Below are 26,892 nucleotides of genomic sequence, written 5' to 3'. Positions count from 1 at the left end.
AAACTATCGGGGCCCTTAAAACAACAGCAGCCGTGGCCTTGCAAAGACCCATCCTTAAACATCTCTCCCGTCTTCTGGTTTGAGCAGCTTGTGAAAGGCCCGAATAGTCACCATGCGTGTCAAGACCTGCAGTATGCACACCGCCAGATTACTTTACGATTTCCTTTCTATGTATTTCAGTAGCTGTAACACTGTGAGGGAGGCCAAGAGGGCCTTCCGCTCCAGAAATATGACGGCTATTTTGTGTGACAACGCCTCGCATTGTATCATGTAAGCCCCCTCCTTCTTGCTCTCCTTGTTCTGGTCTCTCCAAATAGATAATCAAGAAGACAAATGGCTTCTTTTGGAAGGCGCAGCCCTTGTATTAATTTTCATTTTCTTTTCTCAGAGCAGGTATTGAAAATATAGAGCCGGAGAAAATAACATTCCGTTTGCTGGCGTTGAACTTTACACAAAAGTATGGCCTTAAATTGGTCTTCTAGCATTCCGTGGCACCGAGAAGATTTTCTATTACTTGCTTGTTGATATCAGACAGACCTTTTCGCCACACAGCCCGCTAAAGCCATTTGTCTGTTTTCTCCCTTTTATTTATGAATGCTGTCTGGACATAACGTCAAACACTTTAAAACGCAAAAAATGTGAGGCAGTAAAATCATATGAAGACTATAGTTGAAAGTTGAAATATTTAAATGTACACAGTTGTGTACGTATTTGTTTTTTGATAATATAGTTGATAATATTTTGTTTTTATTATCTAGGCTAATACTGATTGCAGTGGCATAAATATTTAAGAGTTTTTAACAGGCTAATATATATATATATACCTCTATATATACCTCTGCATACACCCATTTTGTGGTTGAGACCCAAATAGACCCAAATCTTACATCCAACTTAAATGTATTTTTAACATGTGTCTCTCAAAAGGTAGGCTACTCGAGAACTTAAATAGATGCATTTGCCTGTGGCATCTGTATAGACCTTGGAATCCTATTGTTGTTACACATATTTTATTTTGTTAAAAAAAAGTCACACTGATTTGAATAGGAGTGAACAGATTTCTTTTGAGGGCCTCAAAAGTTCACCACCATTATTTGCAGACAGAAGCCTAAAGAAAAATGTGAGAATTATACAGAAAAATCATTAATCACCGCTTCTCTTTAAACAAGTCTTCTCTCCTATTGTCATTCGGCAGCACAACTGCTCGGACCTTCTGCTAGGAGGGGAGTGAAATCTTGAAGGGCACTTGAAGACATCCCCCCTCCCTCCTCTACCATCTTCTATTCACCAAGTCATGCCACAAGAAAACTTTTTTGGCGAGGGATGTCCCATGAAGAATCTCTTGAAAATGTTAGCGCGAGTGAGAATCTTCGCAGGACGAGAGATGGCAGCGTTTAAGGTAGAGTACTTTTCTTTTATTTGCAGCACTTTTAGTGTTTTGAGTTTTATTGCTTTATGGCCTTCTCGCAGTTGGGTAGCAGAGGCACATTTGTCGTGTTGCGCCACGGATGGGTTTTATGGCTGCTTTGACAGTAAGGGTAGCTTTTGGGAACCGGTTGTCGTGTGTTTGTGATAACTTCTAGGTGTGTGCCATCACAACTAAAGTGGTAGCATGTTTTCCTTTTCGTCTTGGAGTAACGCATCTGTACCATTGTTACATGGTGTATTTGTGGGTGTTGGTGCTGAAATAGTATGGAGTGCAAAAAAAAAAGAAAAAAAAGCGAGCGTCTGTTTGTCCATTCGTGTGCGCGTGAACGCGCATGTGTGTCTTATATCAACACTGTGAATATGCATGAGTTGCAATGTGCCACATACACATCTGAGCAATATCTAGATATGCCATATGTAAGTCTCCTAGCTGCCAATTTGACATGCTGCCCTTAATGACTGTTGTTAATGGCACTTTATTTCTTTTACATATAATGTTGTTTGTGTGCGCGTGTGTATGTGTTTCTCCACCCTAAAACGCCTTTTTATTTCATCAGAGAGCTTGGGTGGCACACAGGTGCAAAGTGGCCGGTTTCGAGAATAAATTATTCGATGCTCTGTTGGTCAGACAGGAATGAAAAGCACCGAAGAGAATGTCTCGAGAGCAACTATTTGCCTAAAACAAACGACTTGTAGCAAATTGCTTCAATTGCATGTTGTGTGCTTAGATGAGCACCAATGCTCTGATACGGGCTCACCGCCTTTTAACCCCTGCAAATCAATCTTTTGTGCGTACTGGAGAAAAGGCCAGTGGTTCTGGTTTACGGCTTTCGCCTCCCTCTGCGAACCTGTGTAGCATGAAGCGTGGCTAAAAAGACAAAAATATAGAAACTGATATTGAGGGAAGTTGAGGGAAAAAATCGATAAAATCGATTTCTGCAGCAGGCAGGCAGAATGGGTTCAACTGGAGGACACGTTTTTCTGATCTGTTGCGACTGTTGCGAAGGCTCAGACTGACCCTTCTGAAACCCTTGACCCGACGCGGACAGGACAGCGCTACGTGTTACATGGTCAACAAAACCCTAGGGCGAGTTTGTCATAACAGCGCGGCCGGGGCACTGTAACCCGAGGGCACCGTGCTATCTCTTCACTCAGACAGTCTAGTAAACTATCGGGGCCCTTAAAACAACAGCAGCCGTGGCCTTGCAAAGACCCATCCTTAAACATCTCTCCCGTCTTCTGGTTTGAGCAGCTTGTGAAAGGCCCGAATAGTCACCATGCGTGTCAAGACCTGCAGTATGCACACCGCCAGATTACTTTACGATTTCCTTTCTATGTATTTCAGTAGCTGTAACACTGTGAGGGAGGCCAAGAGGGCCTTCCGCTCCAGAAATATGACGGCTATTTTGTGTGACAACGCCTCGCATTGTATCATGTAAGCCCCCTCCTTCTTGCTCTCCTTGTTCTGGTCTCTACTCCCTCCTTCAAGGTTTGTTGGAAAGCTCGCCGCTTGGCCTTGTAACGCTGATGTGATGGTGTGGTGCCTGTTTTAGCTCACGCCGCTAATTGCGAAACAAATAGCCCTCGCGCATTGCTGAATTATTATTGTGAAAAGCCACGGAGCGGAGGTCAGCACAGCATAGTCACAGAGATATATGGCCCGCGCACGCCAGCTTTGTGGGCCTGGGCTGAGAGCCTGTGTGTGTGTGTGCGCGCGTGCGTGTGTGTGTGTTTTAAAGAGACACATATTAAGTAAGGCAAATCACCATTGTTAACATTGCCAGCAAAACGCAACCCCTCCCTTTTCTGCTGCATAACTAATCTACTGTTTCATCAATATTACTGTACTATTACCGATCTCCATCTACACATGGTCTACTACAACTATTTAGTAAATATGTTTAATCTCTTGTTTTGAAAAAATGCAGATTAGGCGTGCATTTATTTCTTTAACTCTCCGTATCTCTCCAACCGGGCTCCTCTTCATTCGATATTAATATTTAACTAACTGAATGGTTGCTGCGATACAGATTCCATTATTTCCTGAGATAGCGAAGAGTAATGAGTGAGCTCACTAAAGAGGAATATTCAGGTGCTTTATTTGTTACTCTTGGCTTCTGAAAACGTGACTTCTCATTTAATGTGCAACTAACAGCTCGCGCATGCTGCAGTTATTCCTACTGCACATTATAGTCATGATGATTAGGTTCGCTGATAGCACGTGAAAATATCTAATACATTATTATTTTGATTAATAAAATTATTGTTATTGCTAATAATAATATATTTTTTTAAGACGCTACATTTTAAACAATATTTGGGTTAATCTAAATCCTTTCCCTGATTGCAGTTTAATAACAAACGAACCTGACACATGGAAAACGCACGTTTACCTCAACAAGCAGCTGTCCTGCGAGTCTCCCCATCAAAGAATATAATTTTTTTAAAAGGCACTACGCCTTCTGCCGCTTTTGACAGATTTACAGTCCCCAATAAAAGAGGGTATGCTCAGTGCCGTAAATCAATCTCTGCCGCTCTGTATAAACCTAGCCTTTAACCAAACGTTCTGTTTACTTAAGCGCCTGTAAAATCTGGGATATTCATTGACTGATTTTTTCTTTATAATCTGAGCTCTCTCTTTTCGTCGTCTTCTTCTTCTTCTTCTTCTTCTTCTAATAATAATAATAATAATAATGTTTATTATCAGTACTGTTGATCTTGCTGATGCATGTTTAGTAAATTACAACTATTAAAGAAATATGAAAGTAATTTATTACTTGCATTGTAAAAAGCTGGCGACACAGAATATATTAATAGACAGGTCTCGAATTTTAATATAATTCCTATCACATTTTTTGACGTTTATTTTAAAGACTCGGTTTTTTAGATGTTTGTTATTTCGTTTTAACTTAGCAGATTATTAGAAATCAAGAGAAAACAAAAAGAAATACGGAGTTTAACTCTATTCCCATTGTCCTAAAAGAATTTAAAGACATGCATGAACAAAACAATCGCATTGTACTTTCAAATGATTTTTGTTATTGGGTACTTTTTTATTTCTGTTTTGAGCATTACTAGCATGCATGCACTCCCAGTTTTTCATTTTTTTAATAATTAAAAACTGAAATACAGACCTTATAATAAATTTTTTTTAATAAACCTGAAAAATATATCGTGATTAATTCTTAAAGTCATATATTTTATATGTGTAATCATTATCCATTTGGAATCACACAATTTAAATTTATTCTTACAAAGCAGTCAACAGAGTCACATACATACATGCTTTAATCTTGATAGACAATGGTGCTTAATGTTAACATTGATATAATTCACATATAGTTAAAATACAAATACAAATATATCATATGTATTTGTTTGTATTTACACCGCCACAGCTATCTTGCAAATGAGAAAATGCATGGACTGAATTGCACTATTGCGAAGAAAATTGCAGAGGTTCAATTGCACATAAAGCTTATCTTTATTGCATTTACATTCTTTGGCAAACAGTCTAATTGCATTTGATAAAAACTGCTGCGAAGCTGGCTACACTTTACTCGCGCATCTTATTCGTTCCTTCGAGCTGTTTTGATTGAAATTAGCTATAGAAAAGACGGTGCAGATTCTTTGCTAGAATTCTTGGAAGCACAACAGCAAGTCAGCCTATTGTTTGACCTTCAAAGTCTCTGTACTGCTCCGTTTCTTTTGACTCAGCCCCAGGTCTATTGTTTCCTTTTTTCCTCAGTGCTGTGCAGAAGGGCATCCTACCATTGTTGCTTAGGGCTCGCGGCAGGGTCTCCAAAAGAGATTTTCTCCCCTTTATCTGTCGCATGCTACCTGTCTTTGCACAGCCTAAGAACTCCAAAAAATATTAATAATAATAATAATAAAAAAAAAAAACAGCAGCTTGATACCTGAATGTGGATACATTTGGGCTAAATCAAACATCTACAAAACTACCAACTTGTTACAAAGGTGTTCTCTGCATTGGAAATGTTCGAGCCGTTAAACTGACTTAATTTCGATAAAATGTCATAAACGCGTGGTTGTAGTGTTAAATAAGCTGGCAAAGAATCAGTGATGAAAATTGGGTATGTGATATCAGTTGTAATGCCAACAGCCATTCATCAGAGTGCTTGTTATCGTAAGAATTTCTTCAGAGAGAGAGAGAGAGAGAGAGAGTCTCTTTTTTATTTATCATAATTTAATGTATATTCAAAGTAGTGTTACAAAGAAATCAAACAAGAAATCAATATAATATTAAGGACAATATTTTGGCTTGAAAATCATCGCAAAGTAGAAAAAACTAAAGGAAATATGAAACGCTGATCACAAATGTTAGCTATTTCACAGGAACATGACTGAATACGCAACTAATATAAGTTAATAAAAACTATTTTAATTAAAAAATGTCTGTAATAAAAATACTTAGGCGTATAAAAGACAGAAAACGTGCACGCAAATGAACCCATTATAATTATCTATGCATACCATATAGGTTACCATTTACCACATACAAGCTCGTGCCGTAACAAACTTTTTTCTTTACCTTTATCCTGAATAGTATGAAGAATTTCATTTTACGAATAAAAAGGACAGAACAGCATGTAGTGTAGCTGTGGAGTGTTGGGTCATAGTAATCCCGCGAGCGTGCAAGCCGTGGTGCCCCCATCCCCCTCCTGGTCACGTGATTCATTAAATAATTAATGCAGTGGTTGCAGAATAGATATGTATTCGTCAGGAATATCGCAGACATGGTCTCCTAGTGTCTGACGTGAAATTCAACTGTCCTTTTAAAAACAAGCCCTATAGCGGAGCGAAAAAAAGCACAGGACCGCCGCCACCGTTCCAGGCTTACCCGACTCCTTATTTGCTGTTTTGTGGTGTTGTGGTAAATATCGTCAAGAAATAGGCTACTCATCCTCGCCATCCCTTGTCATCATGCATGTATGTCTCACAAACCCATTCCATCGTTTGAATTCAGCTGCCAACAGGAGTGATGCGACATGTCATAGCATTACACCGTGCTCCATTCATATCACTACATATATATTTTGAAAAGCAGCGTGTTACTCTTCTTTTCTTCACCGTCCCACATAAACCATCTTTCTCCCTTCCTTTGCATGTCCCTCTCTCTCTCTCACTCTCTGTACCGTCTTTTCAGCCAGCTACTTCGCTTGATTTATAGTGATATGCGTGTCAGCGGCAGCGGGGCTGCCATTGTGTATTTGTGAGGGAGTTGTGTTGTTTATGGCCGTCTGCGCGATAAATCATTTCTCTTTGAAAATGATGGGCGAGCGACGATATGCGGGAAAGAGGAAGAGATTCCCCGGATTACCGTTTAGGCTCGCCGACTTTCTGTTTCGAAAACGGCCCGCGAACCCTTCGCTTTTGCCCTCTCCCTTCATCTTTAAGCCCCCCAAGTTGATTATCGCGAACGATTTACGACAATGGATCAGCGACTAATATGAAGGCTAAGTAGCTGCAGGTATTGAGTTACTGAATATGCAATTACCAATTGTCACGTGATTCATTAAATAATTAATGCAGTGGTTGCAGAATAGATATGTATTCGTCAGGAATATCGCAGACATGGTCTCCTAGTGTCTGACGTGAAATTCAACTGTCCTTTTAAAAACAAGCCCTATAGCGGAGCGAAAAAAAGCACAGGCAGAGACCCTCACAGAGGCTGCAATGAAACAAATTTGGACGGGGGAGCGTCTCACCGTGTGAAGCTTGTGAGTATACGAGGAACCGGGGAACGCCACTTCGACCGCCGCCACCGTTCCAGGCTTACCCGACTCCTTATTTGCTGTTTTGTGGTGTTGTGGTAAATATCGTCAAGAAATAGGCTACTCATCCTCGCCATCCCTTGTCATCATGCATGTATGTCTCACAAACCCATTCCATCGTTTAAATTCAGCTGCCAACAGGAGTGATGCGACATGTCATAGCATTACACCGTGCTCCATTCATATCACTACATATATATTTTGAAAAGCAGCGTGTTACTCTTCTTTTCTTCACCGTCCCACATAAACCATCTTTCTCCCTTCCTTTGCATGTCCCTCTCTCTCTCTCACTCTCTGTACCGTCTTTTCAGCCAGCTACTTCGCTTGATTTATAGTGATATGCGTGTCAGCGGCAGCGGGGCTGCCATTGTGTATTTGTGAGGGAGTTGTGTTGTTTATGGCCGTCTGCGCGATAAATCATTTCTCTTTGAAAATGATGGGCGAGCGACGATATGCGGGAAAGAGGAAGAGATTCCCCGGATTACCGTTTAGGCTCGCCGACTTTCTGTTTCGAAAACGGCCCGCGAACCCTTCGCTTTTGCCCTCTCCCTTCATCTTTAAGCCCCCCAAGTTGATTATCGCGAACGATTTACGACAATGGATCAGCGACTAATATGAAGGCTAAGTAGCTGCAGGTATTGAGTTACTGAATATGCAATTACCAATTAAGGGAAGATTTCTTTAAATTTGGCAAAACGGGAACGCCTCGTCGCCTTGTAAATCTCATAAAAGTGTCCGCGCCCGCCAGGAAACTCATAGCCAGGGGTCTCATACCTGGACTGCAGCTGTTTTTCTTCATGGTGTAAAACCTAATTGGAGCACTTACTGAGCAGAAAGGGGTAGCTACTGCTTTAGTTTATTCTGAACTAGAACATTGACAGAGCTTGAATTGCCTTTAAGCTAAAAGAGGGTCACGGACTAACCTTTCAGACACAAAGATGATCTTTTTTTTCCTCAAATTCCTTTTTTTTTTTTTTTTTTTGTGGGACAAACTTAATATTGCCTGATTTAAGAGTAGGTTTTTCTGATTTGCCTGAGTACAGAAGGCTTTGATAGCCTTTTTATTGTTACAACCCATTTTTTTTTCTTACAAGTGATTTCAATACTGTGAAAACTGAAAGAATAGCACAGAAATATGCCTCATTGGCTGGCATGCTATTTGAACTGTATTCCCCCCTTATCTGCTCACGAGGAGGAGGCTTGTCAAGTGAGCAACTTTACCTGTAGTAAATCTTGTTTATGACGTGTTAATGTTATTTCGTAGATATGGCAATAATTGTGCAATGCACATGCAGAAGACGACCACAAACAAAGAGCTTAATCGATCTTTATTATTTTATTCACACAAACATAAAAACATGCACTTATTGTAATCTATGGGTTTAAGGTAAAAATAAAACTATAACTGATATTGTTACTGTTAACAGCAATAAATGAACAGCAGGAATAATAATAATAATCATCATCATCATCATAATCATAATAGTAATAATAACAACATCAACAACAACCTTTTGCTTTATAGCATTGGCATTGTTTTATTCACCTCCTCTCCACTTGGGTAATACAAACCTTTGTGTAGCAAAATTAGAATAACTCCTTGGCTCCTATCAAATATTAATGGGCACACCGGCATGGCAAGCACGTTCAAAATGTATAATTCCAGCAGCGCTCCTTGTTGCCGGGCGCTGTGTCAAAAACAATATCCGAGCTCATTTTGGAGGATGCGCAGGGGGCGAAAAGATGGGACATTTTTTCGTGCAGGGACTCGCCAGGCGGATCTCATATCTGATTTCACGTGTTTAGTGACAGCAGAGGTTGAATAAATGATTCAAAATGCCAGTCAGTTTGGATAGACATTAAGAGTCCCTATTTCTATGCAGAAAAAAATAGTTGTTCATGTGTAGTTATACAATTAGGTTTATCACACAAGTTAGTGATACAGATTAAATAAGAATTTAATAAAATTACAAATTAAATATAAACCTTATGTTTATTAAATAATTATTAAAATATTACATTTATAATTGTTACGTTTTAAATCTTAGTATGCCAGTCGTACAAATTACGAGTAATGTAAGTATCAGCATTAAAATCGTGGAGTAAAACTATTTAAATGCCCATAAAGAAAGCAAACCCAGATAATTGTACATCAATTTATTTTGCGTTTAGATAATTCTATGTAATGGATAGGTCTGTATATATGACTGGAGATGCTTGTTGGCCCTTTTTCTTTTTATCAGACAGTATTCCGATAGTTCATCACTAGCAAGATTCCTTAGGCTTTGGATTGGATGTCGGCCATATTGTCCTCTTATTGCATCCAAATGTACACTAACAAGATGGAGCGATGTATAAACTAAGCTGCCGTTTCGCAATTTAATCTTTAAACCTTCTATCATTTTGACTAATTTAAAGCAAACATTCCCACACTTGACAGAGCAGACATAAACGCAAGACAACTCAAATGTACAATAATAATAATAATAATCAAAATATTTCGGCATGGCTAACTTAGAAAACGCACCCCGTTTTCTGTGGAATGTATATGCAGTAAATAAACACATAAAATAAATGTCGTCTAAACGACATACCACTAAACGATCATAGTTGGATGTTCAACGATTATAGTTGTGTTTTCGCTATCACTAAACAATCGCTCAACAATCATAGCAAATACTCATCTATCACTAAGCATGGTTACTTAATGGAATCATGTTTTTGGTTCCATACGGAATCTTGTAGCCCCTTTGTCTTTCATTGGATTCGTAATTTTAATTGGGCCAGCAGTAGCAGTTGTATGCAACTACGATTTATTTTATGTTAGCTTAGGTGAGTTTTCCAGGTATTCCCCCTGTCTCCTAATGCACGAATAATTACCCATTTGGAAATAAATCAATATCAAACCTCTCTCTTATTCATAACGGTCTACACAGAGCAACGATTGAAAGCACATGAAAAATGAGCAGAGAAACGCTATCCAGAGGCTACATACTGGATTTTCATCCATTTGAGGAGCATGGGGGAGCGCGATAAGAGAATTCAGCCGGAAATGTTCGAGCCAGCGTCTGCCTTTTTATGCGGTGGCTAAGAATAGCATGGATACTATCATCACACTTTTAAATAGTTATAATTGAACTTCCGTCTATGTCTGCTCGGTGTGTGTGAGCGCACGCGCCTGTTGTTTTCTGCTATCTCTGCGTGGGTAGTGTACAACCTAGCACACAAAAGCATCGAAGAACGAACGCCAAGTGCAGTGACTTGAAGGTTTGCAGTGTAAGGCTAGTTAATGTAGGCAACATGCATTAGGGCAAAGCTAGCAAAACAAAACCGACTGAAGCTACCACATGAAAGACTGCGCAAGATTATTTTTGTAAACTCGAGAAAACGCAAGCATCGCGCTTTAGCTATTTATTGGAATTTGGCATCATTCCCTTAAAATGAAAAAAGGAGACAAGAAACGTGTTGGATGTCGACAGGGAAGGGAACAATTATCGGAATGAGGTTGACCGTGTTCGCCCTTGCCGAAGCCTGCAGGTTGCAATAACCATATGGCCCATGTGTTAGCCCCGTAGCCGTGCAGTCCCCTATTGGACAAACGAACCCCTTTGGCTTCTCCACCCTGTGTGTCCTGTCAGTCCACTGGTTCACTAGTTCACCGTGTCAATCCACCCTGCTCCGCGCAAGCAGCGAGAGGCAAGCAGACAGCTTGAGGCTAGAGGTGGAATCTTTTGCCTGCTGGTGAGTGGTGCTCCAGAGCAGTCACACGCCAAGACTCAGAGCCTGGGGTTCGGCTGAAGGAAAAACGAGCTCCCGGAGTATTGGGGTTGTGGACGCCTAAGTGGAGTGCGCGCGCATTAACAGTTCCCAGCGCGCCTATGAACGCTTTGATCCACAAAGTAGACTCATTTTGTTTTATGCAAACGTTTAAATCGATAAGGAAGCTATAAAACGTTACCTTCTCGCATCGAGCAACCATTTATATACACCTATAAAAAATCCTTGCATGGCAGTCAATCGGTTCCGTCGTTTTGCGTAAATATTCCAAAAACAAAGACCCATCTTCGGCGGAGAGATCGGGAGGAATGCTGGATGTCAGGTAAGATTTGCAAGCTTCGAATGATGCCGCATGCCTGGACTCTTCCTTGTGTCCCGAGCTCTTCTGCCGACAAGTCATTAATTATCCGTTGTGTGACCTAGAGTCATCCCTGGGTGTGCCCGACTTCGAAAACTTTTTTCTTTGTTTTCAAACAACCGGAGACACTTGCTTTAAACTGGTAACCGATGAGGGCTACAAGTTGGCTCATTCCCCACATACCTCACTGCTTTTCTTTTATTAGCCTGTAGTTCTGCATTTTTTTAAAACTTTTTTTTTAAATCGACGTTATACCTCATAAGTTTCCTCATCAGTTAGCCTAATTTCTCAAATGCTCATTGATTGGAAAAGTGTGGAGATTCGCGCAGAGGCCTGAAAGTGTAAAAAGACGACAGATTTATGACCTAAACAGAGGACTGCTTATTCTACTAACAGCTTCTAATTTCGACCTTTGCTTTGCTCTCCACTGAACGCGCCACAGGTATCCCAATACCTGTAGTAATAATTGTTATTATTTTTCAATTTTACTGCTTGTAAAACGACTGGTGTCCCTAAAACCTACAGTAGACGCAAGCTGTCAAAGGTAATAGAGGAGCGGCTAATAATTCAAATGTGGCCTCAAGGTAGACGGCTATATTGAAACATAATATCTCCTCTGTGTTCCCAGCTCCTTGGTCGTTTAAACGTGGACTTAAAAAAAATAAAAAAAATAAAAATAAATAAATATATAAATAAATAAATATATAAGCAAATAAAATAGCTTAGCTCGAATAACTTGTGCACAGTTTACTATCGCCAAACCGTGTAGTGACTTTCATAAATTTTAATACAAATATATATATATATATATGTGTGTGTGTGTGTGTCTATAAATGAATTAATGCGATTATAATTAATTGATTTAGGAGACTACAAAAAATAATCATTTAAAAAATATCTCGCGTAAAATGTAACTCTTTCGTTTATTATATATTATATTATTTGTCCTTTTTAATGATAGAAGACGGGAAAATGGCTTTTATATTATAGGGACAAATAAATAATATAATTAAATGTCAACAAACTTTGACTATAAATCACTTAAAGGTTCTGACACAAATGTTTGACATCAAACAATTGAAAACTACATTGTTACTTGCAGACATATGCGCCAAAAGGTACTACAAGCTCAGAAAACAGCCTTCTGAGTCAATCTGCGCGCTTTGACACATTTTGAAAATTCTCTTCTCTAAGTACTTTTGGTTTTGTTGTTGTCTTGGTGGTCGTTTGTCCAAAACAGAAATTGTGACCAGCGGTTTCCGTGAACTAGTGTACAGGTCTGAATAAAACCACAAAAGTCTAAGTCGATATAATTTAATTGATTTTATAATAAATCACTGACAGTACAGAGAGAGGACCAGTTAGAGAGAGCAATTTAAAGTACAGTGCGACTGTCAATAGGTCATAAAGCTTTTTTTATGTATATATATATATTTTTTTCCCAGTCTGAATAGTTTATTGCTGTCATGATTATAACAGTCTGTGATTTTCATGGGCACCAATGCTGCAATGGTGTGTGGAGTTATGCACTTTACGTAAGCGCGTATTTAAACGGCGACCACAAAAAGATCATTCAGCGACTGATTTAACTTATCTTTTACTCTTAAAGTTAAAACCAGATCCAACTGCAACTGTTTCTCTTCTAAAAGGGTGCAATTTTATTTTCTCTTCTCATTTGTCAGATTTGTGAAGTTGGCAGTTTTGGGGACCCTGGGGGCATGGGCCTTGGTTGACCCAAAGACCCTGTCTCTTCCTCAGTCAGTGTCTTCATTCAAAAAAAGTTAAACATTATCCACCCTATGCACAGATGGTCCTTAAAAATTAACTTTGTGGTCAAAAGGCTGAAAGTTTCACTTTTGATATAAGACCATCTGAATGAGTACTATTAGAGCAAGGAGGGTTACAGGGCGTTGCGCAGTAATACATAATCTTCGTTTCGTTTAGTTAGCCTTACCAGTAAGTCCACTTGGACGATATCTTAATCAAGGTTAAGCTTTAGACCGGGTCAATTACACAATATATCATTGTAGTACAAGCATAACATTTACACAAAGAAAACCACCTGACCCCACTCCTAAACAATAAATAAAGATTAATTCGCATATGAGAAAAAGTTCTTCCCGGTGCACGTCTTTGTTGTGACCATTGCGCACAGGTCAGAAAGGCGAACCAGAAATCTTAAATTGATGCTATATGCGTGGGTGTCAGAAACCAAGCCCCCTGCCCATTCACACAGCATGAGAGAGCAGAAACGCCTTTAATCGTTCAAAGATTGGCCACAGAAGGCCTAACTTATCCAGCGGCCTCACACTAAAGTTTGTGGTGTTGAAAGTTGGATGTCATCCGCCAGACTGCAAGAGAAAAGAAGACATAGCTAGCCGCTCCCAGCTTAAAACAGCCTCCTCTCTCGGCATTTGGGTATGCTAAGCGTTCGAGCTCATTACTTTTCAAGGCACTGGAATCAAACGAACGGACTTGATGAAAGCTCACCATTTCTGTGATGGGGAGGCGATGTCAGTGTTTTTTGCTGGGTGGCACTCAAGAAAAACGAGGCAGAAGTCACTAATTGCGGATTCTAAATGAAAATGCATGTTTTTTTTGTTTTTTGGGGGGGGATTTATTAGACTATAGACTTTAAAAAGACATTCTGACGCATGCGTGTCACGTGAACGAAGGATTCAGGGCATTATTTTGGATTTGGGAAGAGGGCCCTTGAGGTATCACACATTCACTACTAACTCGCCAGTTCACAACCGCCTGGTAAATTACACAACAAATGGGATGAGGTCGGCTTTGCGCTGACTTCCAGAAGGTGCCATACGTGCTTCTCAAGAGCCTGTGGACGTACAGGACGGGAGATTAATGCATAAATATACGACATTACAAGGGGATTCCAAAGTACCTCTGATTGATCATTAATCTGGTGAGTTATCGCACCTCCGCGGAAAGGTCAAGCTGCAAACCCAGTGCCAATCTGTCAAAGCCAAGCCGCGCGCCTCTTTTAGTTTCGCGTGTTTTTCTCTCTCTCCCATGTTCGAACTTACGTGTTGCATGCATATTTTTGAAACGAAGAACTATATTACAGATGGCTACGACCATGCAGAGAGGTGATGCAATATCCGAGGTTGAGAGGGATAATAAAGTTGAAAATGTAACTGGTTTGTTAGTGAGTAGACAAGAGTTCACAGTGTGAACTATGCAATGCAAAAGTAGCTTTACTATATTTAAACGGTCTGACAAAACGAACACAATCTCCCACTGCCCGTGCATCCACTTAATATGCATTTATATAAATGATGCAGGAGCCCTTTGTTGCAGAGCCCGCAGTAATGAGCGCACGTGAATCCGGTTGTTGTTTCCTTCCGACCCTTCGATAGCCTGAACAATAATTATACGCTACTGGAACGCTTTCCGTGTAATAGAAGAGAGGCTGGTTCGGCTAAACCGTTGCTCTCTGGTTGCTTTCGCTTCCATTTTCCTCACTAAAAATTGGCTCATCAGCTCTTCTGGCTAGGAGCTGCCTCCTCCCTTTGTTCTGAGAGCAGCAGCGTTCCTGCTTGCTGGGGCACGAGCACCATTCACTTTATAGGTAACTTTAGGTTAGTCCAGCAAGGCTGCGGGTCGCTGGTGTGTTACCGGGGACGAATCGACCCAAAAATACCCGGACAGCGGTAGAAACGAGCCCGGGTGCTGGGAATGGAATCGAGCCAACGGCGTGCGTAAGTGCGGGGATGCAATAAATAACTTTATAGCGCTGTAGGCCGCAGAGTCGGGGAGGTCGGGGGAATCCTCGTTTTGATTTATGTGTTTGGGGTAGCTGTCACGAGCCGGCGAACGAAACCGTCCAACGTTTTTATTCCACTTTTAATAAGCGCTGCTATGCAGACCAGCAAGGCCATTTCATTCCATTTCTGTTCAGGCCATCGCCTACTGTATATATCCATTTTCGGTCCTCCAGGGCACCCGTTTGGATTAAGGACTGTGTTTATCAAGTTTATGGGCGGATTTTATACCAGAATGGTGGGGCTCGCGCTTCATGATTTTCTCAATGTTCGCCGAACGTTGTTGCATGTTATATTTAAGCATTTTCAACCTGTTTCGTAATTTGTATGATTTATACGATGATTGTATTTTAAACGTTTAATGTTATTTTATTATTATTATTATTATTATAACTACTAATGCTATTATTAAGCTATTATTATTATTATTGTTGTTGTTGTTGTTGTTATGTCATTATCTGTTTATCTGTTTTTTAATTGTCTGGGGATGTTATGTAACTATAAATTATTAAATATTGCAGAACAGAAAAGTAGGCCATTCTTTTTCACAAGGCCAGGAGAGCTTGTTATGCTGTCAAACACTGACGAAGAAATGCAATTTAACTACAGATTTTCAGTATCACGTTTATTCCTTTATTCATCTGTATATTTTCAGTTTGAATAAGAGTTTGAATATCCATGGTTTGGATTTTCAAATTACCCTTCCTGCTGTCAGTAAATCCGTTAGGAAGGCCAAAGGTTCTGTTTTAAATGATTAGAAATATCATACTTAATTCAATACATGTTGAAAATCAATAGAAGTAAGGGACTTTGGGATACAGCGTAAACATTTTCGTTGGCCTGGAATTTCTCTCTGTATTCCCGAACATAATTTAAGGTTAACATGTCGGTCAACAGTGGCCAACCATCAAATTGTCTCCGAGGTCAATTTCTCTACATGAGGTCTGATGCTCTCTATTGGATTTTTGGCGACCCCGTTTTGATTGCATCTCTCCCTTTTCTGTTCCTCTACTTACAGTTCCTTCTCGTTATCAAGAATGACAATGCAAAAAAATTTTTTTCTTTTCATCACTGTTCTTAAAAAAAATTGAATTTTGTGGAAATGTATAAATGACGTTGCACAAACTAAAATACTCCATACAGCTGCGCAGAAAACGTAATCTGTATAATCTATACAATTTTAATAATTCTTTAATGTCCTGTTTCAACACAGACATACATTAGACTTAAAATTGATTGCATCTCTCCCTTTTCTGTTCCTCTACTTACAGTTCCTTCTCGTTATCAAGAAGTTGTATCCTTGCATAAAATCTAGAAGTGATAAAGGACAATATCTCGGTAAGTGATTCAATCTTTTTTGCGTTTGACAGTGATTTATACCCTTTGGTTATGTGTTTGGGGAAGAGACTATTTACTTTTTTTTAAATTTCGATTTTTTTTTTAAACATTGGTATTATTATGAAATCTGAATTTATATTTTTACTGATTCAAACAATAAAACAAATTTGAAAATTCGCATGCTTTATTAAAATGTTTTAATTTCAAAGACATTTTCATACAATGCAACATCAGAAGTTTTAGTTGCAATAGCATGTAATACAGTTCCATACAAATGCATGTTTGATTGCATATAATGAACCTCATTTTGATGGCAATTATACCTTTGCATACTGGGGGAACAAATTTCATAAAAAATGTACAGGCCCCTATGCAATATGCTATATTTATAGATGCGCACCTCGTGTGTGCTGCATCCACATTGTTTTTGAAATGTATACAAAGAATGTTGCCATTAGGAAAAAAAACAGTTCATGCTTAACTGAGACAGTCTATGAAATCTGCATTGCAGTGGTATAGCAGTATAGTGATTTGGATGGTGATTACGTACTTTTTTCTTTTTCTTTTTCTTTTTCCATTTTTTGGGGCTGCTCATGCGTAACATTTATTTGCAGTCTTTGAAAAAATCGTCTGACACCTTAAATAATTGCTAAGCAAACGGTGACTCGCATCTCGCAGTAAGTCCCACGCTAAAATAACATTCACAACATGTTTTGCCATGTAAATAAACATCCAAACAATAACATTAACAGCAGCTCATTAATTGTTTTGCCAAAAGGCTACTGGAGCTATTTGTTGTGTTGTTGTATGCTATATATTAATTTCAGGGGCACAAAAATCTGAAAAATATATATATAAATAACATCCATTAATGCCAATTTTTTAAAAGACCAATGTCGTATTAATGTAACACGATTTCCTCTTTAAATTGTTCATGTAGTACGCACCGAGGCTGTGGTTGTCTTTTTTGTATTCCAATGAAAAAGAACGATAAATGTAACATCCATCACCGCGCAGCTCAATATGCTGTCCTTTTTGAAAATTACCAGTATGATTCCCAGTCCATGAAAACCAGCATGCCATAATCCGAACTGTAAAATTCGACCCACTGTCTGAAAATAACAGTTTGTTAATGTTTATATCACAGCTGAAAGATGGCGAAATGGAAGACTATAAATTGTGTTTTCTGCATTTCGTTGCCTCAGCCCACGTGTTAGTTAATTAGTGCCCTTTTAAGTGGCTCCCCATTGGATCCTTTTAGCAAAGGTTGCAAAATAAGGAACAATGCCATTTAGTAAAAAGTTGCAGACACCTACATTTTTGCCTTGTGCCTTCCTCCCACACCGTTGGTGATGCTCCCTATTCAAGCACCTAGAAGAAATGCATCTTTTTAAAGTTGCCTGTTTACAGCTGCCTGTGTATGGTGGAAGTCATAAATCTTACGTAGCCATAAACGACGGGGGTAGTGTCCTGAATAATAAAAATAGAGAGAGAGAGTAAGAGAGAGAGAGGGAGACGTGGTGTTTGGCTTAAGGAGAGAGAAGTAGCAATATCTCTTGAACACCTTCGTGGTGTTGTTTCCCCCCACCCCTTTTTTTCCATTTTGCTCCCGCGCCGGCTTTCTTCCTCGTTTCCTTTTCGCGTTTTTCCATTCTGTCCTCCATCCTTAAAGAATATGTTGATATTTTTGTCCTTTTAGTAGCCTACAGTAAAAACAGAAGAAACTCTCTCGTCTATTTTTTAACGTGCACGCGCCATCCATGATACTCGCAGAACTTGTGTGACCAGGACTCCACAGAGCTTCTTAATATAAAAAAAAAATCGTTCTTTTTTCTTTTTGGTGATTTGTTTTCACACCCCTCCCTCAGGTCTCAAGTCCGCCTGTTGTCTGTTCTCTTGTTCTTAAACCCCCACCTCATTGGTTTTTATATTTTGCGCATAAGTTATTATACTAGTTGGGTGTGTTGGCAGGGATGTGATGAAATATTAACAATACAGATAGAATGTTGTTTCTGCCTCAAGCTAGAGGCAAGCCAGCGCTGAGAACGTACTTCCTGGTAATTTAATATACACCGGTAGAGTAAGAGAGGGAGAGAAAAATGGGTCCTCTCTGCTATATTTGCCTATTAAATAATGTTACTAGAGCATAATAGTTAAACCACACAAGTGAAAGAGACTCGGGAAAAAAAAACTCTTCAGCTTCCGTTATAGACCCCTTATCTTGTCCCGAGCGCCTGCAATTAGCATAAATTTTCACTGGTGACGCTGTTTGATGGGGATTAACGCTTGCGCCTCTCACATCCAGCCTGCTCCGTTATTTCCAATAGCTGGAAAGGCCTGGTGTTGACTACATACAATAGCATAGCAAAGACGAGCAAATAATACCAGCAGACCCCGGGCCCCGACATGAGACGGGGAGATGTTACGGCGAGTCGGGAGCCCACCTCGGATTATGATGTTCAATTTTGCGCCGTGAGGAAAAGGCGAGGGGAGATTGAAGGCGAAATCTGAGGCCATTGTTATCTGCGAGCAGGGCGTACCAGTCGACAGGGCGGCCAGGAGCAGTGCTGCCTGTCCTTTTGCAGCCCCCTCGCATACCTCAGATCTTTCATGCTAGACCGTCTCCCCCTTTCGCGAGCCGAGGGGAATCGTCCAGCAGCGCCCGCACTCTGGCGCGGGGCAGCCGTGCTCGAGATACCCGGCGTTTGACGCGCGCTGTCTGGCTGGAATATCGAAACTGGTATGAGCTTTGGGCTTTTTTATTGATTGCAGCGTGGCCGAATGTGGAAAATATGATGCCTGCCCGAGCGTCTCTCGTCAGAGGCTAAGGTAAGCTGGTCTGAAATAGGCTATCGGTTTGTGAATGGCGGTATGTGTGTCCTAGTGATTTATGACCGTATGACTCCAAACGCGGTTCAAGAAGAGTTCACAATGCTTTAAGCTTCCATTGATGCTGGAGCTTTCTTTCGCTACCTCTGAATAAATGCACCCCAGATTGTGTTATCTAGTCTAATTTTGGCTTTGTTACATAACAAAGGAAATCATTTCTGGGGGATGTTTGTTTTCATATATGGCTTTGGTAGAAAAGCGTGCGTTTCATTTTTCAAGACTGAGTTGGCGTTTTTACGCGAGCAAAAAAATGCGGTGGTTAAACGTCGGTATGAAATATTCAAATGATTTAACGATTTCAGCAAATGCTTCGATTGGCACCAAGGTGTGCTTTCATTTGATATTGAATTTGCACGTTCAGGGCTTATTCTTTCCGAATGCAAAGACTGTAGGTGTCTCTAATCGAAATATTTACTTACTATATTTTTGGGGGTTTATATGTAAGCTATCCTTTAGAATTTTACATAAATATCAGGTAACTTATTTTCGAATAGCAAAGAGGCGCCCAAGCAATGTTATGTTGTTTTTGTTGACGTTTGGGTTGGTCCTGCTCCTACTACGTCCGCTCTCGACTCCGTAATTGTGTTAGGGTTGGATCTACAGAAAAGTTGGTTATTGTGTTACCGTAACAAGAGGGCCAAGACATTACGTGTTCCATTTAATGGAACTGCGATATGATTTCATATCTATTATGCCTGTTTTTATATCCCCCTTTTTCACTGGTGACGCTGTTTGATGGGGATTAACGCTTGCGCCTCTCACATCCAGCCTGCTCCGTTATTTCCAATAGCTGGAAAGGCCTGGTGTTGACTACATACAATAGCATAGCAAAGACGAGCAAATAATACCAGCAGACCCCGGGCCCCGACATGAGACGGGGAGATGTTACGGCGAGTCGGGAGCCCACCTCGGATTATGATGTTCAATTCTGCGCCGTGAGGAAAAGGCAAGGGGAGATTGAAGGCGAAATCTGAGGCCATTGTTATCTGCGAGCAGGGCGTACCAGTCGACAGGGCGGCCAGGAGCAGTGCTGCCTGTCCTTTTGCAGCCCCCTCGCATACCTCAGATCTTTCATGCTAGACCGTCTCCCCCTTTCGCGAGCCGAGGGGAATCGTTCAGCAGCGCCCGCACTCTGGCGCGGGGCAGCCGTGCTCGAGATACCCGGCGTTTGACGCGCGCTCTTTGGCTGGAATATCGAAACTGGTATGAGCTTTGGGCTTTTTTATTGATTGCAGCGTGGCCGAATGTGGAAAATATGATGCCTGCCCGAGCGTCTCTCGTCAGAGGCTAAGGTAAGCTGGTCTGAAATAGGCTATCGGTTTGTGAATGGCGGTATGTGTGTCCTAGTGATTTATGACCGTATGACTCCAAACGCGGTTCAAGAAGAGTTCACAATGCTTTAAGCTTCCATTGATGCTGGAGCTTTCTTTCGCTACCTCTGAATAAATGCACCCCAGATTGTGTTATCTAGTCTAATTTTGGCTTTGTTACATAACAAAGGAAATCATTTCTGGGGGATGTTTGTTTTCATATATGGCTTTGGTAGAAAAGCGTGCGTTTCATTTTTCAAGACTGAGTTGGCGTTTTTACGCGAGCAAAAAAATGCGGTGGTTAAACGTCGGTATGAAATATTCAAATGATTTAACGATTTCAGCAAATGCTTCGATTGGCACCAAGGTGTGCTTTCATTTGATATTGAATTTGCACGTTCAGGGCTTATTCTTTCCGAATGCAAAGACTGTAGGTGTCTCTAATCGAAATATTTACTTACTATATTTTTGGGGGTTTATATGTAAGCTATCCTTTAGAATTTTACATAAATATCAGGTAACTTATTTTCGAATAGCAAAGAGGCGCCCAAGCAATGTTATGTTGTTTTTGTTGACGTTTGGGTTGGTCCTGCTCCTACTACGTCCGCTCTCGACTCCGTAATTGTGTTAGGGTTGGATCTACAGAAAAGTTGGTTATTGTGTTACCGTAACAAGAGGGCCAAGACATTACGTGTTCCATTTAATGGAACTGCGATATGATTTCATATCTATTATGCCTGTTTTTATACCCCCCTCTTCCTCTCTCCTGTCTCTCCCCTGAACAATTCCTTAGAGTAAATGATTAGGATTCCGGCCGTCCTCTTCGAAGATAAATGACCGACATTTGTGACGTGTTGAGACGGAGTCGATGTCCAAAAGCTGTAGCTCATATTTACGCTGTATACAACAGAAACACAAACCTCTCCTCAATATTTACAGATTTATTTCTAAATAATAGAATATTATTTGTAGGATTAGAAATATATAATGCAGAAAAGTACATTTTATAATCAGAAAGAATGATCTTTTCGAGAAAGACAAATTCACCGACTATTCCAGTTCATGTTAACAAAGGATTTTTTTTTCTTTACGAGTTGAGCTTCTACAATAATGTATTTATGATCCACGAAGCTTATAATGTTGGTTCAAAATGTCATGGCATATTTCAGACGCTATTTCTTTTGTTTTTAAACAAACAAAAGAAAAAAATACACATACTGTTTTAGAACAGTCTTAATGTCAGGACGATTAATTCTGATAATATAGATAGATAGATAGATAGATAGATAGATACACTTATAAACCAGTATTATTTTTTCTTTGATCAAATTAACATTTTTTTCTTTTTTGTATTTGATTTTCGCAACAAAAGCAAATAATTAAATTAATAAACAAGCATAATACGCTAAACAGAGTTTATGTAAAACAGGCCTTCGTTACATTTGTGCATGTCATGCATGTGTATGTATCCATCGAAATATAACACAGCATTAAAATTCCAATTTAGTCTTCCCGTCATTCTAGTACATATATGTATCATTTATGGTAATATACACATAACTAATTTTAAATTAAAGTTGTAGCTATGGAGAAAGGACACGAAATAATTAGAAAAATTATATTGCCCACAGTGAAGTGAACTTGCAAGTATCTGATAAAACAAAAGCCACAGTAGTCCTCCTAAAACATCTTACGCAAACTCTTGGCTTTCCCTTAGTCTTTTTTAATAACATTTACTACCTAGGCAGTGAATGAGAATAAATGCCAGGTGCCTGTAAGTGTTTGAGTGATCGTTTTCGCCCGGTCCTCTCAGCAACCCCAGAGCCAAGCTGCGAGGTCTTGAGCTTTTTAAAGGGCTGGATTTGTCTATTTCGGTCCAGCGACCATTATGAATAACACCAACCGAAGCTTCCGGTGAAGCTTTCCCTATGCGTTCATAAAGGCCAGCAACAAAGTTAAAGAAACACAATGCCGGTTTGTCAGGTTTTAATGTTGCCCAAATACGTTTGTTTGTAACTGGAGAAAGCCCTCCAAAGATGGCCTTTGTGTCGGAAGCAAGAGCTCTCATATGTCCGCAGAGCTCGCCTGTATTGTCCATATTTGTTTTCTCTTTTAATAACGCTGTGCTGTCTTTTATTGTGTATTCAATCCTGTTTTAATTGCAAAAATGATATATATATATATATATATATATATGAAATGTTTTTACACAATATCAGAAGCTCAGAATGGAGCCCTAGCGTCAGCAATTATCTTGGCCAGTGATTTCTAACATCAACATTTTATAATAGGAGAGGATTTATTTATTTATTTATTCTTGCATATCAGAAAGAACAACTACCACAACACAAAACATTTATTTAAGGGACAGAAGCATGATAAATCTGTAATAAAAAGTGCAATTTAAATAACATGCAATAGAAACAAAAATTTAATGAAACAATTTTGATGAAATGTAGTCTTCCAGTTCTAACCCTTATGTGTGGTTTGTTAGGATGTGCACAAGAGAGAAAGTGGGGGGGGAGAGAAAGAGAGAGAGAGAGAGAGAGAGAGCATCTGCAGGCTGCGTTGTGGGAACATGCTATTCATGTCATGGCGTCTTTCAGTGCAGTAAGATGGATTTACCTCGCGCCCCTCTTATTATGTGCCTCTTATAACCTTTCAGGTCAGCTTCCAAGAGGCCATTGGAAAGAGACCGTCACGTGACATCTAGTGCCAATGTTCTTCCAGAAGGTCGTCAGGACCCTGGTAGCCGGTAACTCGATTTTTGGAAATGCAGAAAACGACCTACTACGACAACTCGACACTTTTCGGAGGATACTCGTACCAGGGGGCAAACGGTTTTAGCTATGATGCCCCGGCACCAGCCTTCCAGAACTCAGTGCATCTTGAGGGTGACTACCAAAGGTCTGCATGCTCCCTACAGTCGCTCGGCACCAGCGCACCCCCACAGCCTCAGCATGCCAAGACGAAAGAGCTTAATGGCAGCTGCATGCGGCCCAGTCTGCCACCTGAACACCACCCACCCCCCCAGGTTTCCCCTCCTCAGAACGCTGTAAACGTTGCTGCCTCAAATGCCACCCAGCAGCCAGGCGGCAGCGGTGGTGGCGGGGCCGGCAGTGGGGGCACGGCCAAATCGTCATCCAAGTCGTCCTCTCTGGCCCCAAACCCAGCTCTCGCGAAGCATATCTTTCCTTGGATGAAGGAGTCACGTCAGAACACCAAGCAAAAAAACAGCTCCCCTAGTGCAAGCTCAGCTAACGGTGTGTTTGCCAAACCCACTCTTCTCTTCTCTTCTCTTCTCTTCTCTTCTCTTCTCTTTTCTCTTCTCTTCTCTTCTCTTCTCACCCTTCTTGACCGAGACAGATGTTGGCCAACATTATAAGCTTGAAATGGGATACAATGGGGGTGGGACTAAATCAGACCATGCTCATTTCATATGTTTTCAATATTTTTTAGCGATTGGATGTTTAACAAGGGGACAGGCCGATCTATTTCAATGTATTGTACAACCAAAATAATTCTCAGAATTGTGATGATTATATGATTACACACTCTGAATATTTCTGACTATGAAAGATTTTAAAAAAATCAGTACACAAGGATTATTGTTCAGATTTTAGATAGCAGCAATGCCACATCACTTGTCATACATAATTATCGTGTCCAGATAACAGAAGATTTATCCCACAAGCCTCTGAATCTGCATGTAGAGGTTTCTATCGTCTTAATCCTCCCTGTAAACCATTCAAAAGACAAACCACGTAGCAAACACACCGTTGCCTAGTGCACAGTATGAATCTGGCCCTGGGCTTTAGTTGTAATATGATTTACATACACAAGGTCAATGTTAGGGCATGCGTCTCTTAATAAATGCCAAAGTTATGAAGTGTTGACAACCAATATCAGGGGGATAAGTTTTTCATGGCCGGCTTTATTAGTGGGAACGATGCATTCAATTTCCGTGTGGAGTAATTATGTTTTATTTCATTCTCACCCCAGCGGAGAGCAGCGGTGGTGAGAAAAGCCCTCCGGGTTCTGCAGCTTCCAAGAGAGCACGCACCGCTTACACCAGCGCTCAGCTGGTGGAGCTCGAGAAGGAGTTTCACTTCAACCGATACCTGTGTCGGCCGAGGCGCGTGGAGATGGCCAATCTGCTCAACCTTAGCGAGCGGCAGATCAAGATTTGGTTCCAGAACAGGCGGATGAAGTACAAGAAGGATCAAAAGTTGAAAGGCATCGGCTCGTCCTCAGGGGGGCCGTCCCCCACAGGAAGCCCACCTCTCCCAATGCAGTCCTCAGCTGGTTTCATGAACTCTATGCACTCAATGGGCAGTTATGATGCTCCCTCCCCACCATCTTTTAACAAGCCCCATCAAAATGCATACGCCATGTCAACAGCCTATCAGAACCCAATGAAAGGTTGCCCCCCCCAACAGAAGTATGGAAACACTGCACCGGATTATGACCCACACGGGCTACAGGGTAACAGTGGCACCTACGGGACACCAAACATGCAGGGTAGCCCCGTGTATGTGGGAGGTAGCTATGTTGATGCCATGCCTGCCACTGGGCCTTCTATGTATGGCCTCAATCACCTACCACACCACCAGTCGGCAAGCATGGACTACAACGGTGCCACACAGATGCCGGCGAACCAGCACCATGGACCGTGTGACCCACATCCGACATACACGGATCTGTCTGCACACCATCCTTCTCAGGGTAGAATCCAAGAAGCACCCAAGTTGACTCATCTGTAGCAGGTTTGGACAAAAAAATAAAAAAAACAGGAAAAATAAAGAAAAAAATGAAAGGAAGACAAGACGAAACAGACTAACCCATGGGGCGATGCAATGGGGTTGAAAAAGATGATCCAGTGGTTTCTTGCCATGACTAGAGCACCGGTTTGTGTCAATGTTGTCCTTCCATTCATACGTGAACATACCTGAATTTAGTATCCATAGGTCTAAATACCCCTTTAAAATGACACACTTCATGAACAGTGGCTAGTTTATGCCAAGGAATAGACTGTCTAGCTGTATGACCTCATTACATCATCCTAAATGTTTGTGTACTTCTTCAGCATTATCGCTGCATTCCTCACACTTTGGAGGGCAGGTACGGTATAGCTTACATTTAAACTTACTGGTGCAAGAAAACCACTGGATTGTTTTCGTCCACCACCCTTATTTCACATACCTCTTTTTTTAAATGTCTCAAAAAACCAGTCGATTTTTTTATTAACTTGTTCCCAAAAACAGCAGTAGACTGGCACCTTGTCTTTAGCAAGACATGGTGATCAAGATATTCATCTCTTTTAAGTCCGTTTTACACTATGCTACCTATCACTATTAATGAGAAGTGAATAGAATTTTGTTATGGCTTTGACAGGGTAAAAGAGAAGAGTTGAGAATACTAGTAAATTAAAGTTCATTCCCTCGTTCTCAACTCGCTGCCCCTCCCTCTCCCTCATACTCCTTCCCCAGTTCTTTATCTTTCCCAATCTTTGGGTTCGCCTACATTAGTCCAAACTAATAAGAAAGGCCCACATTTTCTCATTTCTTGACTTAACGTGGAAACAGGGTATGTTTGAACAAAAATGCATGTCCGGGAAACCAAGCTACGGCGCAGACGTCTTTGTTTACGCCTAATGCGCTCTCGTCTGGGCATCATTGTTGCACTTAGAGTTTACATTTAATGGGTGAGGAAGAAAAGTAAATCTTATTTTGAATCGGAAGACCTTCAATCAGCGTCTTTCGCTAAGTGTGTTCAAGTGAACATTCATAAATATATATTTATTTGTTATAGCCAGTTTAAATACTTTCTTTTTTGTATTATTTATCCCCATGTATTTATATCGATAAAAATGTACTTTTTTAGTATCTACCTGTTATAAAAAAGACGCTGTGTTCTTGTCATTGTAACAAATTAATTTTTAGTTCTTGTATTTTAGAGATATGTAGGTTTATGCTATCCTTGTATAAATAATGTCTTGACTTATACAGGGGGCGCAAGAACGGAATCAAACCGTTCCCGCATAGTCGAGATTTAGACGAAATATAGCGAAACATTTTGAGAACTTCATTTGTCCTTTGTAACTACTTTTATTTCCTTGTTAAGAGTTGGTTGTTGAACAATTCTTTAATAAAATGTTATGTTATTAATTTCCACTCTAGAAGTTCATGAGTTTACCAAACAGACTCACACGAATA

At 40.4% G+C, this 26,892-nt stretch overlaps 1 protein-coding gene across 2 annotated transcripts; it reads left to right on the top strand.

The window, feature by feature from the left end:
- The first annotated feature begins 1,339 nt into the window (after positions 1 to 1,339).
- LOC107740615 (homeobox protein Hox-B3a-like) lies at positions 1,340 to 26,892 on the top strand. 2 transcript variants are annotated; one of them, XM_016553095.1, is made up of 4 exons: positions 1,340 to 1,399; positions 16,412 to 16,478; positions 23,343 to 23,940; positions 24,680 to 26,892. In XM_016553095.1, the coding sequence occupies exons 3-4, from the start codon at positions 23,451 to 23,453 to the stop codon at positions 25,438 to 25,440; spliced, it is 1,251 nt and encodes a 416-aa protein (XP_016408581.1). In that variant the 5' UTR covers positions 1,340 to 1,399; positions 16,412 to 16,478; positions 23,343 to 23,450; the 3' UTR covers positions 25,441 to 26,892. The 2 variants fall into 2 exon arrangements, with proteins under 2 accessions (XP_016408581.1, XP_016408582.1); XM_016553096.1 differs by lacking the exons at positions 1,340 to 1,399; positions 16,412 to 16,478 and adding an exon at positions 20,607 to 20,659.

Source organism: Sinocyclocheilus rhinocerous, unplaced genomic scaffold (genome assembly GCF_001515625.1).
Source record: "Sinocyclocheilus rhinocerous isolate Xijiao unplaced genomic scaffold, SAMN03320098_v1.1 scaffold705, whole genome shotgun sequence".
Lineage (NCBI taxonomy): Eukaryota > Metazoa > Chordata > Actinopteri > Cypriniformes > Cyprinidae > Sinocyclocheilus > Sinocyclocheilus rhinocerous.
Note: the sequence above shows the minus strand (reverse complement) of the source record. Positions and strands in the feature narration are given on the sequence as shown.